Below are 18,887 nucleotides of genomic sequence, written 5' to 3' on the forward strand. Positions count from 1 at the left end.
ATTTGCAGTGCATTCAAAGGCGCAACGCTTGTTTGACTTTTGTCTAACGCAACACATCTGCTGTCATAATTGTGTGACTAAATATTGTATGCACTCTTGAAATGTGCAAAAAATTGCTATAAGCGATAAATGCAAACGCTTATACAGCACATACACGGTTATAAATATTTGCGCTAAGCTTAGACTGATATGCTCAGCAAAGTCTCTGCTAATGATTATAATCACTCGTTGTAAAAATGGCAAAGGGGTGACTTATTGTTACGTCGAATATTGGAAAAAAATGTTTTTTTTGCAACTAATGTTTACAATAAAGTGGGAGCAAGTGGATTATTAAGGTAGACAGGTGACCCACAGTAAAAAATATAGCTTTCTATCCGCTAGAAAAGTGTACTATAGCACAATTGCTGACAACTATAGGGCTAGCGGTCAAATTTGAAATAGTAAAAAGCGGTCAAATATCAAAATTGTGAATACTCGTTGATCATATCCACCCAGTGGTCAGCTAATAACGTCGTACCTTTTATTTTTCAAACCGATATTTGGGATTGGAAACCTTAAATACATTTTTAATTGAGTTGTTTGAGAATTATAAAGTAAAGAAATTTATTTCAATTAATAGTTTAATATTTTTTAATGCATTATTTGCAACCAGACAGGGTTCACCGCTAATTTCGAGAACTCCAAATGTTATTCACTCGAGTCGACATAAACGGAACGGGCCCAGCTTTTTATCACGATAGGATTAAAAAATGATGGCGAATGACAATAAAAAAAACACAGTTTGTATGGTAGCTATATGCTATAGTGTTCCGATCTGAACAATATTTTCCGAGATTTTAGTCGTGACCTAGGCACTAATATATGCTAAATATCGTGAAGATAAGTTGTCGTATACAGCAATTATTCCTACAAGGCTTGATTATGATCAGGCAGTTTGTATGCCAGCTATATGCTATAGTGGTTCAATCTGAACTATATGTTCTGAGATTGTAGCCTTGCCTTAGACAATACACTATGCTAAATTTCATGAAGATATCTTGTAAAATAAAAAATAATTCGATACAAAGACTTGATTTTGATCGGTCAGTTTGTGTGACAGCTATATGCTATAGTGATCCGATCAGAACAATATGTTTCAATTGTATTCGATTGTAGCGCTGCTTTGAAAAATACTCTATGCCAAATTACGTGAAGATATCATGTAAAATAAAAAAGCTTCCCACACAATAACTTGCTCTGGATATACTGGACATTGCTTTCTAGGTGTTCAAATCTTCGAGGCAATATACCCCGTTCAGGGTATAATTAGATTGAAAATAAAGTAAACAAAATAATAACAAAGAATACAATAGAAACTAGTTATGAAAATTCGATTTGGATTTAGTAAAATATTTCACGATTTGACGTCACAAAAGCGATGTGACTGAATAATTAACACACAAATGACAAAAAAATAAATAAGTGTAACTGTTTTGGGTGCTCGGCTGTGCGAACCCCACTTTTTGAAGTACTCCAGCAGATGTTTTCCGATAGATGAAGTATCCTACAACTTTAAGTGAACTCTAATCGGTTGAAGTATTTTGAGAGAAAGGTCAGGTTTTACAGCGGTAGAATACGCGAGAAATACGCACAGTGTGTGTGCTGTTGCCTGCGAAGAGGCAACTGCTAGGGCAACATTTTCATTGATGTTTACCGTAAACTGTGTGAAAATACTAGTGCTAGTGACAGTTGCGATTTAAAATTTAAATTTTTAGCTAGTTTTTAATATGGAATAGAGTATCGAATTTTCTAAATGCTTAAGTTCGTTTTGAACTACGTAAAACAGGTAGTGATAAACCAGTCGTATTCCAATGAATTTAGCCATGTGGGTAGACGCATGTCGTCACAAGAACAAAATAACGTAGAATCACTTTGCATAAGTTTGCAGTTGAAGCAATAAACGAACTGAAACAGAAATTGCTCAAATTAAAACCAAATCTGAATTTTGGCGCTAACTTGGTTATAACTGATAGTAGCAGCTTAAAACGTGTATAGCATATGCTGTAGTGTATCGTAATCAATGAACAACACAATTTCGTATGATTCGATGATACGCTGTTTTGCATTTTAAGCGAACATATGTATTTAAGTGCCTAATTAACCTTGAAAATAAATACAATTTGAATTTAATAATATCACTTCCCCCGAACGAATTGTGACAAAGCAAAGCAAATGAACTGTGCGCGTTTTGGTCAGACACGTGAATTTTTTATAAACGCGCATGCTCTATGCGTACAAAACTAATTAAAACTTCATCGCTAGACGTGTTAAATTCTTTAATAAGTAACATAAATAAACCGCATTCACACATGAAAGCAAATATTGAACATTGTACGGAGCTAATCTGTGTGGTTACTGAAATAAAACTGAACTGTGTAAAGGCGCTAAAATATGTACTACATTTAACTTGACTAGGAATTACGGCCGTTCAAGCTGACGTGAACGAGTTTTAGTTTAATTTGTTAATTAGTATGAAGCTGATAACGTTTTTTTTTTTTTTTCACAGTTAAACGGACACTTGGCAAAGCGTGCTCAAGATTTCTGCCTACCACTAAGCATTTACATATGTTCGTATAAATATATTTATATTTATACACACTTACTATAATATACTTTTATTATATATTTATCTTAAGATAGTGCGACACATTATGCAAAGCAAAAGTACTTTATTGGGCTTTAAAAGGTAACCGCAAGTTGCAGGCATCATAAAAATGTGTAAATTATATTATAAACATTTCCGAATAATCATATGGAATAATGCAAAACTACAGAGTACAAAAAAAAAACCGTTAGACGTCTTTATAGGCTCAAGTACGAATAGTAGTGGAATGCAGAAAAATGTTAAATATTAAGGCAGAGCCAAATGGTTGGTCAAAAGATAAAACATAATCTTGTTTTGTATTCGATAATTCTGTGGCACCAAAGGTATCATAAATACCCTTCACAAATACAAAAAATGCCATACAGTAGGAAATTTGTTCGAAGATTGGATAATTATTCATGTCAAATTTCGAGATATTTTGTCAAATATAAAATTTTGCCATACTGTCCTTAGTTACTTGGAGGACGAGTGCCAAATTTTAAATGGAGATCTCAAAAACAGGGGAACCAGTTTGCAAATATACAAAAAAAAATTAAATAACTCAATATTATTAACATAACTCAACAAATTTGAAAATATTGGCTAGTCAAAAAACTATTTTCGTATTTTGTCAATATTTGTCGTTGCAGTTGGATATCTCCAGTGCTACCAATCGCATTGTATTATATCATACAATGTTGGAAGATTGTATTTAAAAAAAAAAAAACCTTAGCAATATTTCGAGAATTTTCAGCAACTTGAAAATTTCGAAAATATGCTCTTGGAGTAAGAAACTCATTTCGAAATTTATTCTTATTTTCACTGCTGACAAATCAACCAGCCGTTGTGTATATTTATTGGCAAATATAAACGTTAAGTTGACTTTAATGATCACTAACAAATACCATACGTGCTCTATGTGGAATATTTGAAATTTCTCACTGAAGCATATTAAGCGAGCGTTGAACTTGCTATATATATCTATACGCTACAAATAATTTCAAATCCCTTTTCAGTGAGTTATTAAGCATTTGAAACGTTGTATGCTAAAAATTGTAATAAATAAAATAATCACGCGATATGTAAAAGGAATCGTTCAATGTCTTGCCTTTGAACTCTCTTCTGAAACATTACAGATAAGAGTCTGTTGAACATGCTATATTACATATTATCGCTTTTCCCTATACTATATACTATATACTACGAATATTACATATTATAATTTTTTTCTATCTATCCATCGCTTTTTTAGCGAATACGGGAGATAAGAGTTCAGCTTTTAAAATTATAGAATGGTTTAGTGTTTGCGTTAGTCTTTCCTAAAACTCTATTATATTATATAATCGAAATGGTATCAGTAAACAAATGGTTAGTACCACAAGGTAAATCGAATTGAGGATATTTAATGACGGCTACCGAACTTATAAACTGAAGGCAATAAAAATTACCAGAAACGCGAGGATTCTGTAAAGAATTTCGAAAAACCGCTAGAATTATTTTCTGCTATGGTTTTATTTTTTTTCAGGAAAACTATTTATTTTAGTCAGATTAGGATGAAGATAAGTGTAACTCATATGGATATCAAATTATCAGTAGTTAAATAGTGGTTTCAAATCTATTCTGAGCAATCTGAATCTATATCTAGCGTTGTTTGTTTTTAATGGCGATCATCTTGTCTTCCAGCAGGCACTGTCAACATCTTTATAATGCTATAATTTTTAGTTTTTCTTACTTAGAAGGCACTAAGCAAAGCATCAACAAAAACGTTTATGGTTGTTGATTATATAAACTTAAATTGGTAAACGGTTTCAAACTTTTTTTCGGACACCAATTTTTAATAAAATTTTCAGCACATTCATAAGAAGTTTAAGAACTTTTTTCTTTTTCTTTTAAGTCCGGAAGCAGGGCTGCAGGCTTACAGATGAATATATAATCACATTTCGAAAAAAAAAAAACATTTTCTGAAAGCTAACCTTTGCTTCTAAACATTTCGTAAGACAGTATAGTTCACAACATACCAAGTAAGAAAAATTTAGTTAATAAACTTTTATAAGCAATAACAAAAATTCTGCGTCAAGAAATCATTAAATTTTTCTACCTGCTGTCTACTTGGCATGTACTTATGTTACAGATAGTGATCTAATCGAATGCAGTAGTGTTACGCCATATATTTCTTATACGATTAAAATGCTATTAAAATGTAAGACAGTTATAAGAGTAAATATTTTGTATATATATAGATCTATGTACATGCACATACAATATGTATATATATAATTAGTACTAGAAATAACTATTGAAGTCGCTGATATCGTTTTTACTAGACTAATCAATTATATTCCTATCAATCTATAAAAAAAAATTAAATTAAATAAAAGTACTGAGGAAAGCTCACATAAGCATTTTGTATTTATGCAATTCAACCGCAAAACCTTTGGGGGATTTTCGCTAATATGCGCGAGGTTGTAGGATGTGTATACCTAATACAATTGCACGGTGCAATGTAATTATTTTCTTCCAATGTTGAGTGTCGATTGAGAAAAATTACTGATAATTTACAGCCATAGACAATTATATAACAAAAATAATTATTATGAACCTGTTTGGAAGTGGTTCTACTACATCAAAAAGTTTCATAGTGCCCTAACTCGTTTGAGAAAGTCGAGAACTAAAAAAAATTAATAGATTGCTATTCTACTACCCTACCAACTGAGCCAGTAGATAAATTGAATAAGCCTTCTGAAGTGACGCTGGACTGGAAAAGCTAAATTAAGGGTTGAAAGTAAATTAAGGGAAAAGTCAAGTTCATAAAGGAAAGACAATGCCTTCCTGAACGACCTTCTAGTTGTATGGCTAACGGATGCTTATTTTCAAGAATCATTCAATTTGGGATAATCCATACAAAAACTAATGGAACGTAAGCTCTTTTGACTTTTCAAGGACTTTTATCTCCTATTGGAATATTCAGCAAAATCAAATCGAGGCATTGAAGGCACAAATATTCAAATCAAATTGGGTCACTGAAGTTTTGTTCACAGCTCAAAATATATATAATAAAATCAACCAGACTTTTAGCGTTAATCTTTAAAGCACTCTTGCTACATTTCTGTCTGTCCATACTGCAATAATATCACTATTCACTATTTGGTATTTTCGCATTAGAAATTAACTTTGCTGTCTTTTTCCACACACCCAAACTACATTTAGGCGGGCTTTTTGCATACGGCAACACTTTTATTATTATTATTTTTTTTTTTTTGTGTTGACGATAGAAAAATTGATTTATTGACTTACCTTTGGGATCTTTGGGTATAAAATCTAGTGTACGATCTTTGCAACGCAAATCTTGACCGGTACCATCGATCCAGACGTAGGTGGCTTGCACAATATTCTCCTTCAATGGTAGGTTACGATAACGCTCCAAAATTGTCTTATCGAGTTGGGCATTTGGTGAGTCTTCTAAAACGCGTGACGACATCCTGTAATTGAAACAAAATATATATATGTATAAATAAATATTCATATAACTACATAATATAGTTAACAAGAGAATAATATGTAGCAATATTGAAGTTGAAATAATGGAGCAAAAAATCACTAAAATTTTATTCTTCTGACAATATTCTAGCAATGCACTGAAACTTAAAAACTCAAGAATCCATCTCAGATTTGTTAAACTAATATAAAAATCGTTTATCATTAATAATAATGGATTGCTAAAATATCAGGTGGAAATTAGCAATCTTATACATTTAATACTTTAGAGAGAGATAGAGATCTCAGCTCAATGAATAAATTCACTATACAAAACTCTCTCCAGCAAGTCTTGAAGAACTTTCCTACTGCTCGGTTCATTTATGTCAAATTCACAAAAAGTAAAATAAAGGAACAGACTGATGTTTCTTGGTATCGCCACAAGCTTAAGAAGATCTCTGTGCTATATAAATACGAACCCAAGTAATTAAATCATTCTATAGAAACAAAGAAGTTTGCTGCTTCTAGGTAGCCTCCATGAATTTCTTCTATTGTGGTGACAGAAACGATATGTTTGTACTCATATTACGCACCATTCGCGATATTTATACCCAATAATCAAGTGTCTTGATTAGCAGTATTATTTTGTGTCTCATATAAAATAACTTTTCCAAGGCGGTGTTGTTTTAAAGCCTATAAAATAGCGCGTCTGACTCGATGTCGAAATCTCGATTTTATCAATTTCATAAAAATCCCAAATTCCTTGAAATATTAAAAGTTGTTAAATTTAGAACTATTTTTTATGAACATCACCTAAATTAAAGTAACAATAAAAATAGTCGAAATTCATAATCCAACTCATTATATCCTAAATAGGGTATATTTAATATATACCCTATATATAAATATCCTCCCAAGAGACAAACTCATACTACTTCTCGCCGTCTACTCTAACCATTGCAAGCTCAAGAAGCACTTATATAACATGAACCTAGCTTCTTGCTCGAAATGCCGGTTCTGCCTGTAGGCGTAGAAAAAACAACCTTGGCTCCATGTTGCCAAATAGAGATCACATCGGCTCAATAGCATTTAGTAGTTGGAATTTTTCAATATGCTGGGGCTAAGTGAGTCGTTGTGACTTAGGAAAGGGCACAATAGACATTAGGTCTGCATTTATTTATCCAATCTAAACTGAGTCGATTTAGCCATGTGCGTATCTAATTATATACTAGTTCCTCAAGTTTTATATTTTTGAGATATCGATCTGATCTTTTCACCCGTTTTTTTCTCCCCGTGAAGTTGCTCATTAATCAGAACCGCCACTATCGAACCACTATAGCATATACTAGCTGCCATACGAATTGAATGACCGAAGCACCGTCTGGTATGGACAACTTTTTAATTTATGAATATATTATATAATATATATAACATTAAAATAGCTGCCATACAAACTGATCAAGCAAAAGGAAATTATTGCATAGAAACGACTTTATTTGTGAATGGTATTATAGCTTCGGTGCAACTGAACTTAACGTTTGCTTTTTTCCTTTAAATGTCAGCATTTTAATGTTATATAACAACTGAAGTGTGCGAATCGGAGTTAAAATAGCCCTACAGCGAAACTCACTAATCTACCAAAGCATACCAAAATTCAATAATCCAGGTATTAAAATAATTTCCCGCCCTTTTTGATGTTATATTATTGTTTTTTTTTTTTAATGTAGCGAAATTCATTGATCTAATTATTTTATATCAAAAGTATTTCTTTATCTAACACAGACTAACAGGCAGGAAAGTTTTTATAATAACAATTTTTGTATCAGAAATATACACAGGATTGATGCAAAAGCCGAAAAATTTATAAAAAAAAAAAAAAATCCTTTAATTTGCGATTTCAATTAGATTTGAAATCAAATTACGAGCAAGACAAATAGAAGTAATATCGAAAGTAAATGCGGTCCAAATTTGATTATTTAATATACATATATTGGGCAGTCGAGAAAGTATTTTCGTAGCCGTTCTGAAAATTTCGAAATTTCGATTTACACATGATGAAAGTTTTACACTGATGGAATAATATCTCTAGCGAAAAAATGATAGGACGTGGTCGACCATGATGGTACATATTTGTTTAAGTAAAAATTTGATTAGAAATACGAAAAGACTTTTTCGACTACCAAAAATATTTCAAAATTAGCAATTAAATTTTTTTTTCATCATAACGGATAATATTAAATTATATAAGCATCTATATTTTTAGTTCCTTTAATGAATTAAAAATATATGTACATACAAATTAATTTTTCTCCATGTATTTTTGTATATTGCCAAAGGATAATATTTTTAATTCATCTGCGCATTTAAAAACTTATTTTTAAGGATTTCAATAAGTTTCTCAATTGCTATACCAACACAAATTACATCAGAACAAGATTTCTACAGCTTGTCCTTCAATTCTTATTAACACTTAAAAAGAATTGCAATCATTTGTAAAACAAAATCCACATCAATTTTCAAACACACCAACCTGCTGAGTTTTTTCTATAAATTCACAAGTTTAAAAATTCTGAAAAAATATATTTTCTTTTGGAATGAACCGCGAGATTAGCGTGCGACGATCAGCTACGATAACCGTAAAGCGACGATAAAATAAAGATACAGGATATACTTGTAGGATATTTTTGAAATATATGTACGTAGGCGGCGGACACGAGAATTAACCGTTTGCGTTCTTTGTTTTAGAACTCTTCTGTTTCGAGAAATGAGCGCAAACGTTGCTGGAATGCAACTAAACACAAGAACGCTGTTTCAAGTCAATTTATAATAACAACAAATAAGCTAAATTAATTTAACAGTATGTGTGTATACAAGACGACGCTGCGCACCACAAAAGCTGCGAGTGTATATGCACACACATCTACACGATCCGTTATGTATATGTGATTTTTGTTTTGTTTTTACATTTCACTTTGTTTTATTCACGTGCAAAGGCAAATTGAGCAAACGTAAAAACTATATCAAAAACACTTCAAAACCAAACAACAACAGGAACAACATTTGTATATTATTTAGATTAGACATGTATTAGGTAGTTTGTAGTTAGAATAGTGGTAGCAATAGCAACAACAATGGACAATCGTTTTTGAGCACTAAAACGTTTACAACAACAAACGATTTGATAATTGTTTTTGCATTTGGTTGTTGTTGGTCGTTGTTTAGTCGTTGACTACACAGCACGAGAATCGAGAGCGTCAGTAAATAAAAGCGGGGGAATGTTGTGAAAATTGCGAATTTTAATTTAGCCGCTCGTGAGTTTTTTGAGAGTTCAGTGACGTTGTAGAAATGTGTAGCCGGTAATACGTTTTATTAGACCAGCACTGTAGCTACAGTGATGTGTTCAAGGAAATTCTATTGCATAAATTTACATGAGCGTCCAGTACATGCAATGACTACTCGTGAATTGAATATTTTTAAAATTAAAAAAAAAAAAAAAAAAATCATAACGACCAAAACCCAAAACCTCTTATTGAACCAAAAGATTTTCAGGAATCCTTTCAGATTTCAGAAATACAAAATTTGAGACGAATTCTTTGTTTGATATTTGTGTCCATTAAAAATTTTTTTTTCGCTCTAATCAATTGAAAAACTATTAAAAAATATAATCCCGGAGTTAGATTGGTTTACTCAGAATTTTTTTGAAGAAATAGGCCCTGGAACCATTGCACTTCAGGCAGCAATCTATACAACCAGCAAACTTTGAGGCTCGTTTCCTCGAAACTGATTTTTTTCATCCGGCCGTCAAAATTGCGAGCGAATTATTTAACCGATTTACTTAAACTAAAGCGTATTTTATAGACAATTTTATACTCAAGTGCGTGATAGAAAACTTTTCCGAGAGAAATGGCATTTTAACAGTTCTTTTAAAAATTTTGATGTCGAAAAACACAGGTAAAAATGGCACTTTTTACAAAGTCCTGGACTACATCCCCGTTTTTTTCGAAATTCTCAAAACCCCTCTACTATGTATAAGTACACTTAAGATAAAAGCTTCTAGATTAAAAAAAAATACTTTTTTCGTTTCGGATAAGAAGCTTAGCCAGGAAGTTGACGAACGCAAAAAAATATCAATCAATGGAATCGTTGATATTTCCGCCSTTTTTTTTTTTTACATAAAATAATTTTAATTTAGTAGTTCAATAATACCTTTTAATATATGTATATGCAAAAAAAATCGTATGTGATCTGTTTTTATTCTTTCATAATAAAATTAGAAAAAACTACCTTTTTTGCCGGTACTAGATACCTGCTGCTGTAGACATACTGCTTGACAGATCGCGCTCATTTTTGACATAATAATTAAGGACAGTACTACACAACTTAGCAAAATACATTTTTTGAAAGATCATTTACACGGAGAATTAAATTACAATTTCCGGATGTTTTTTTGTTTTAATATACACCGTTGTAYTATTTTTATTATTATTATTATTTTTTCAACTAAAAAATATGTTAACAACTTTTAAGAAGGAGGTACACCAGGGTAGATAACTTTTGAGAACAAAAAATAAATCAGAGGTCGGGAAAAAGAAAGGAAGAAGTGTGGTTGAATTTTTAAGAGTTAAAAACGGTTTATATCTATTCTCGCATAATTATCATTGGCTTCCACAGAGTTTTAATCTACTATGAATTTGTTTAAGCTTTTACCATTTTCGAAGACTTCTTCACCGATCTATATCTCCAACTATAAGGGAAAAAATTCCTCACGTAATTTAAATGGAAAATAGGAAGCAAGGTACATACACATAGAACGTCTTACACTATGTAAGTTTTGAGTCAAAATTATTGGGTGAGCATTTGTTACCAGGGGAACAGAATGAAAGAAAATCAGAAAGGAATGGCTAAATTTGGGTGTAACGGAATATTTTTTGCGCTTGCAACTTGCCAGGCCGTATACCAAAGACATACTTTAAGAAGTAAAATACCAGACACCAGACGCCAGAGGATGGAATTTCAAACAATTTTATAAAACCGACATGTTCGGTTCGTTGTATCTAGTGCGTGGGAGTTTGGGTAATTCGTCGACCAATTTCACACATTTTCAGCATTAAACTATAGCATATCCAAAACTATACGTTCAGTTAATTTTGCTAAGATATCTAACACATTCACCAATACATATGGTACAAAGCCAACCAGAAGCCTGAAAATCTTATATTAGGTATATGGGAGATAGAAATATTATTGATCCGATTTTATCTACTTTACCCATTACTACGTAAGTATTATTAACAGAAAAATTTGCTCTCAGAGTTTCATTAACGTAGTTCATTAATATATTAGTTTGTCAAAAAAAGTCTTGCGGTATTTTCGCTAGTTGGCGCTGAGAGCGCGTAGTTCTAGTTTTATTCGTCGCATCGGATCATGCTATACCTTTTTGGAAAGCTCATTTCACGCGCTAACACGTGTTTGATTGTCGTTTCTTTTAAGTCGTTCGTGAGTTATAGTGTCGCAAACATGCAGCAAAATAAAGAGAAAATACGGCATATTTTACAGTACTACTACGATAAAGGCAAAAATGCATCTCAAGCCGCTAATAAAATTTGCGCAGTTTATGGACCCGATACAGTTTCCATTTCCACCGCACAACGATGGTTTCAACGTTTTCGTTCTGGTGTAGAGGTGGTCGAAGATGCGCCACGCTCCGGAAGACCTGTCGTCGAAAATTGCGATAAAATCGCTGAATTGGTCGAAAGAGACCGGCATAGTAGCAGCCGTAGCATCGGTCAACAGCTGGGCATGAGTCAAAAAAAAATTGTATAAACAATTGAAAATGCAATAAAAAAAAAATACCGCAAGACTTTTTGACAACCAAATATAAGGAGTAAAGCCAACTAGATGCTTGAAAATTCTAATATGGAGTCTAGAGCAAGTTTTCACAAGATTTTTTCGCGTTAGGCTTAAAAATATACTGTTATTAGAAAAAACGCTCCCTCAAACTTATATATTTGCCGATATATGCGATAGAAAGTCAGCCGGAATCTTTCTACTGCAGGGTTTGTCCGGAAAGTAATAGGTAGTAATTTCTTCCAAGTCCAAAGTTCATTGTCTTTAGATGTCAAATAAAAGGCATTGTCCACCAAGAATTTGTTCCTCCTGGACAAACTGTCAACGCCAAGTTTTACGTGGAAGTCCGAAAGAGACTAAAACGAGGGGTCAATCGGGTCCGACAAGACATCGCAGCCGATTGGAAGTTGCACCGCGACAACCTGCCTTTCTTGTGAACAGCTTCTGCAGCCAGATTACAGCCCAGATGTGGCCTCCCGGACTGTTGTTTCCTTGCCTGAAAAGGTCGATGAAAGGCAAGCATTTAGAGACAGAGGGGATCTCAAGGCCATTCCGGAGAATGCCTTCCGTGACGCCTTTAATGCTTGGAAATCGCGCTGGCAGCACTGCATCAACGTAGAAGGACCATATTTTGAAAGTTTTTAAAGAATTGTTACGATTAGTTCAATAATTTTTTTTTTTTTTAATTAACTCAGTCCTATTACTTTCTGGACAAATCCTGTATTATTATCAGAAAAGGATTCTCTCCGAATTTCTATAATATATTTCAAAGATTGGCAGATATTTTCGTTAAAAGTTCGCAATAGGAACTGGAGTCCACATATGCGATATCTGCGGGCTTGACTAGTTTTGGTCCGACAATTAGACAATTTTGGACACAAGGTTGTACACTTCAAGCGCACTATGTGTGCAATGTTTTATCCACATATTGCATGCTTTTTGATTTTTTTTACTAAAAAGTGAAAGAATCAAAAGGAATTTAAAATTTTGTTATATGGGAAGCAGGTGTGGTTTTTGTCTAATTTCTCCCATTTACATACTATAAGGTAGCAATGTCAGGATAACGTCATCTACCCAATGGGTTTTCACCTAAATATGAGCGATGCCACGTCCTTCCTCATGATTTGACACCGGCTCATATAAAGACCTTCCGTACAATCTCGGGTCTCTGGCATTATTTATTGATTTATGACACTTTTAGTACTAGTTTTTTGGGGAGTAAGCGGAGATATAAACTGATTTCATGCATTTTCACACTGTCGGTAGGGATGCTTAAGGGATTTGTTCTGAGCGAATTTGTTAATGTGTCTTAAAGGGCTTCGGAGATATTTACATTAAATTTTTAATCTCAAATATCGAACTTAAAAACAAACAATGTATCGCATAATGTATTTTAAATAAAATTAGATTTTAAATTTTTAGCCCCAACATCAACAATTGATAGATTTCTTTATATACATAGAACTAAAGTAGCGGGTGGCAGCGGTTTGAGTTGAACTTGCGTTATATTACTCGCCGAAGATTATGCTAAACTGTCTGTCTTTTTCTAATAACGATTCTATGGCAAGCAATGTGAAATATCCGAGTGTTTTTCCGACATGAAAAAATTTCACATTACAAATGATTTGCGACTCGAATAGGGCTTCACTTAAAGTACCATTTCTCACAATAACTCGAAAACGTCTTCATTTATCTAAAAGGCTAGATGTTCCTTTTAATATTATTTTTTTAATTTTTTTTTTAAGTATTTCTCCAATTTTGTGTAAATTTATTAATGTCCCAACAGAACTTACATGGTTTTTTTCATTACTCAAATTTAAACTTGTTATAAAATTAGAATACTGTTGGACAATAATATCACACTAATAGCTTTTTAATTTACTGAATGAGCACTTCCGCTTATCTCAATGAACGAATTGGTAACTTTAGCACCTGTAGCCGGATTATATGCGTTTTTATAGACGATCTTTCTGCAACGATTTTCACACTTAGCCAACTCATAAGATGAAATGCGCAGTTAGAGAAATTCCGGAGCATGCGTACCCTGCAGGAAATATAGACGAATATTTCGATTCTGGTTGGCCCAATATTAATTAGGGAAGGTGCTATTTAATGTTCATATTAGCTGTACATTAACTTCAACCAGAACAAAATTTCATTTGAATTATAATTTTGAATATCCAGTGCTACCAATCATATTATGTCGTGGTGTTGGAAAAGTGAGATTTTAAGCTTCTGAAGTGAAGTTGAAAATAAGTTACAGCTGTTCAAAAATGATTGAAAATAATGAAGAAATTCGCTATATTTTGAAATTTTTGTATAAAAAATGTGAAGAATGTCACGCAAGCAACTAATGAAATTTGTGAAGTTTACGGAGACGATGCTAGATCAGTTCGTGTAGCACAACAATGGTTCGCTCGCTTCCGTTCTGGAAATTCCGATTTATTTATTAGTTAAAGTTTATTTATAAGTTAAAGTTTGATTAAAAATACGAAAAGATTTTTTCGACGACACAATATGAGGAATGCTGCTAGTATTGGTTTTTATAAATGCTCCAGTTAAGAAGAGTTACAATTTCCAACAGGGTATTACGTATGCACAATTACTTCCAAGCAAGGTTGCAAAGAATGCATTGATAAACAAAATTCAATTACGATATGAATAAAAAAAAAGTCATTTTGTAATCCGGTAAATCTTCATACAAAAAACAAAAAATTATAAATTGTTAAACCCAATTATTGGATTGAAAAAAATATATATATAAATAAAGCGGGATTAAAGAATATAAAAATATACTTCTCTTGTAAAAATGCAATTAGATTTTCAATTATAAAAATTAAGTTTTAAATTTAAAGTGTTTGTCAACACTTCGAAGTAAAAATTAAAATTTCAATTGAAATCAATTTTGAATAGTAAAAAAAACTTGAAATCAATTGAAATTTAAATTTTTACTTCTCGTATTGGGTTGAAATTTTAATTTTAAATGCAAACATTTTGAATTTAAGAACTGCGCAGCAACCCTGCTTGTATGTGAATCTAATTTTGGCTAGAAACAAGTCTTTTGGCTTTTTTTTATTTTATTTTTTCCATTCATTAGTGCTAATTAAAAAACAATACAAACTATCCACATTAATGGCAAAAGGAAAGAACGAGTAGATCGTTAATTAAACTGAAGGATGATAATTGCTTAAGAAGTTGCAAATGAAAGTTTATTAACAGCTTAATGTGATCACGGAATATTATTTTCTTAAACATTTATTAATTTGAAAGTTTATAAAAAAGAAATGTAATCACTTGCCCATACAAATTATCTAAAAAATTTTTCTATGAAAATTTACAATGAGCATTCATATATTTACAAAAATATTAATATAATATTTTAAAGTTGCACCTATAGTTCAGCAGTTAGACAATAGCAACGATGAAGCAAGTTCTATTTTAGAATGAACCAATAACAAGAACAAGTAAGGACGCGCTAAGTTCAGTTGTAACCGAACATTTTATGCTCTTACAATTTGCAGAAATCAAAACAAATACTTTGAAGTGTAAAACGTCAACCTGAGGATCGAAATCCAAGCAATTTTATATACATATAGATATTCGGAATTATATAATCATGCACTGACAGACTTGTTTGTTAGAAACCCGAAAATCATTATGTGTAGTATATGGGAGTTGGGTAGTATCATCGCTATTTTAACAATTAACTATTAAAACATACGAAAAAAATGTTGCTTGGGTTCCATTTAGTACCTTACATACAATGATAAATCATATGGATTAAAGTCAGTCGGATTTTCGAAAATCCTGATATTAGTTATATGTGAATTAGGTCAAGATTTCACCCAATTTAATCTATTTTAGCCACAAAGATACAAATTCTGGCCGATATATGCCGTATAAAGTCATTCGGCAGTTCGAAAATCTTTATATTAGCATTTCAATTGTATATCCCATACATTGACCGATATTTTCGGTAAAAAGTCAACTAAAGTTTTCGATACCTAGGGGCTTGAACAGTTTTGGTTCCTTTTATACAATTTTTGGTCATTAGGTGGCATCTTAAAATGTAATTTTTTCCAATTTTTTTATGGAAGAATAAAAACAGATCAAACCCGCTTTTTTCGCATAAATATTAAGATATTATTGAACTACAAAATTAAAAATATTTTATGTACAAAAAAAAAAAAACGATCCCGTGGATTGGCATTTTTTGCTGTCGTCAACTTCCTGGCTTGGTTGCTTATCTGACGCGAAAACGGATTTTTTTAATCTGGATGCTTTTATCAAGTGCATAGTAGAGGGGTTTTGAGAATTTCAAAAATTGGGCATGGAGACCAGGACTTTGTAAAAAGTGTGTTTTTTGACATCAAAATAGTTACTGTCAAAATGCCATTTTTCTCGGAAATGCTTTCTATCGCGCACTTGAGTATAAAATTTTCTATAAAATACGCTTAGTTCAAGTAAATCGGTTAAATAATTCGCTCGCAACTTTGACGGCCGGATGAAAAAAAATAGTATCGAGGAAACGAGCCTCAAAGTTCTCCGGTTGTATAGATTGCTGCATGAAGTGCAATGGTTCTAGGGCCTATTTCTTCAAAAAAATTCGGAGTAAACCAATGAAACTTTTTCGGGACTATATTTTTGAATAGTGAAAAAAAATTAATTTTTGGAAAATTCTAGAGGTATCTCCCCTTAAAGGAATTATTAGTGCAAAATTGTATACCGTTGTAATAATAACTTCTGAATTTGTGTACTAGAAAGTAAAAGAATCAAGTGGTATTTAAAATTCTCATACTATCTACATAACTACATGCATAAACCGGGAAGAAACAGAAGTAAGACTAAGTTTAGCTTCTGGATAAACTGTGCTTATCTGACGAACGGCTCGACGATTTCTATTATTTTATCAATAATTTTCGACAATTGCCCTTCCAAAGCTTGGTGCATCTTTGACATCAAAATTACCAGAACAGAATCGACGAGACCGGTTTTGTGGGTAATTGTTTGTTCAAACTATCTAAACTACGTACATATGTACATATATAGCGTAAATTCTCTTTGCTGGTGTTATATAGAAATGATCAGGATGAAGAGACAATTTGAAATTAGTCATTCAAATTTGTCTGTCTGTCCGTTAGTGCAAACTGTAACTTGAGTAAAAATTGAGATATCTTGATGAAAATTGGTATGCGGGGTTCTCAGTAGAAAATAAATTACTAGTTCGTAGATGGGCATAATCTGACCAGTGCCATGCCCACAAAACGTCAATAACCGAAAAGCTATAAAGTCGAATCTTATTTCTAATAAGAGCGCCGAGCGCAAATATCATAAGAACTCCTATCGACAGTGTGAAAATGCTTGAACTCGAAAGATAATATCGCTAACTCCCCAGTTAACGGTCTTGTTAAAAACTACTAAAAGCCCAATAAATCAAATAAATACGCCAAAGATATTACATTTTACCACCGATCTTTATGGGAGCCGGTGCGAAAATTGGACGAAGGAAGTGGCACCAGTTTTTGGTGAAATCTCATATCTTAAGACCCGGTCAAGCGATTTCGACGAAATTAAGTAGGTGGCATTCTTCTTTTTTAAACTCCATTTGATTATTTCGGTACACAAATCAAGATGCAATTAATACAACGCGCTAAAATTGTTCACTAATAATTCCGTCAAAGTATGCCAAAATTTGTTCAAAACCAACAAAAACTGTTCAAGCCCCTAGGTTAAGTACCGAGTATTTGGACCCCAGTACCTATGGTTGACTTTTGATCGAAAATATCGGTCAATGTGTGAGATATGTGTATAATTGAAATTCATGGATAATTCTTCTCTGACAATTGTATGTGTGTGTGTCAAAAATGGGTTAAATCGGACCAATATTTTCCTTAGTCTCCATATACCTAGTATAAAGATAATCGAACTCCGGGTGACTTTTTACCGCATATATCGACCAAAATGTAAATTATCTCAATAAAAATGAGAGTGTGTTTCTTCATAACAGAGTATCTCTGTGCCTGATATCAAGATTTTTGAAAATCCGACTGAATATAATGCATATGATTTTAATAGTTAGTTGTTAAAATAGGGTCGATACTACCCCAACTGCCATACACCACATATAATGCTTTCGGTCAGTGCATGAGTCATATGCGGTTGACAAATATCCCCTTCCGCTTTTTTGCTCTTTATTTAGTGCTTTATAAAAAGTGTTACAGTGATCGGATTTAGTTCAAACATGCGGCGTTTCGTTAGATAATCTATTTCCATCTAGATGGCAACTTCATAATACCACCCTCGTAGAAGCCCCATTCCTTATTTGCGAAGAACTCGGATAGCCACTTTTCACAAGCCTCTTTTGAGTTCAACTTTACATCAACATGGACGTTCGCCATGGACACGTGTTAATCCCTTGGCGCTATGTCCAGGCTATATGGTGGAGGCGATAAAACCTCCCATCCGAGCTCCCGTAGCTTCTGACGAGTCATCAATGAAGTGTGTGGTCAGGCCTTGTCTTGGTGGAACTCCACACCCTTCCTGTCGGCCATTTCTGGACGCTTCTGGTCTGGTCCGTTGTTCGCAGTAGATGGTAGAATTAAGCGTCTGACCATATGGGAGCAACTCATAGTGGATGATTCATGATTCCCTTCCAATCCCACCAAGCACACAGCAAAACCTTCCTGGCTATCAATCCCGGCTTGGCCACTGTTTGGGACAATTCACCGGCCTTCGAAGACGATCGTTTTCGCTTAATATTGTTGTATGCGATCCATTTTTCGACACCATCCGCTTCAAAAATGGATCGAGTTCGTTCCGTTTCAGCAGCGTATCGCAGGCGTTGATTCGATCCAAAAGGTTTTTGTGCGTCAAATCATGCGGCACCCAAACATTAAGCTTTTTTTGTGTGTCCAACCTTCTGCAGATGGTTTAAAATGGTTTG

General features: G+C 33.0%; 1 protein-coding gene across 2 annotated transcripts in view; it reads right to left on the reverse strand.

The window, feature by feature from the left end:
• LOC108965174 (glutamine synthetase 2 cytoplasmic) overlaps window positions 1-13,848 on the reverse strand; it is a 28,891-nt gene extending 15,043 nt beyond the window's left edge. Inside the window, exons 1-2 of one of the 2 annotated variants that reach the window (XM_018927394.1) lie at window positions 13,738-13,848; window positions 5,918-6,102 (exon numbers count right to left, since the gene is read on the reverse strand). In XM_018927394.1, the coding sequence (XP_018782939.1) occupies window positions 5,918-6,102; window positions 13,738-13,751 (199 nt within the window). In that variant the 5' untranslated portion in view covers window positions 13,752-13,848. Of the gene's footprint in view, window positions 1-5,917; window positions 6,103-8,627; window positions 8,884-13,737 lie in introns of those variants that run through there. The other variant, XM_018927395.1, reaches the window with a different exon arrangement.
• Window positions 13,849-18,887: the final 5,039 nt, after the last annotated feature.

The sequence above is a fragment of the Bactrocera latifrons genome, unplaced genomic scaffold (assembly GCF_001853355.1).
Source record: "Bactrocera latifrons isolate USDA-ARS-PBARC rearing strain unplaced genomic scaffold, ASM185335v1 scaffold_136, whole genome shotgun sequence".
Taxonomy (NCBI): Eukaryota; Metazoa; Arthropoda; class Insecta; order Diptera; family Tephritidae; genus Bactrocera; species Bactrocera latifrons.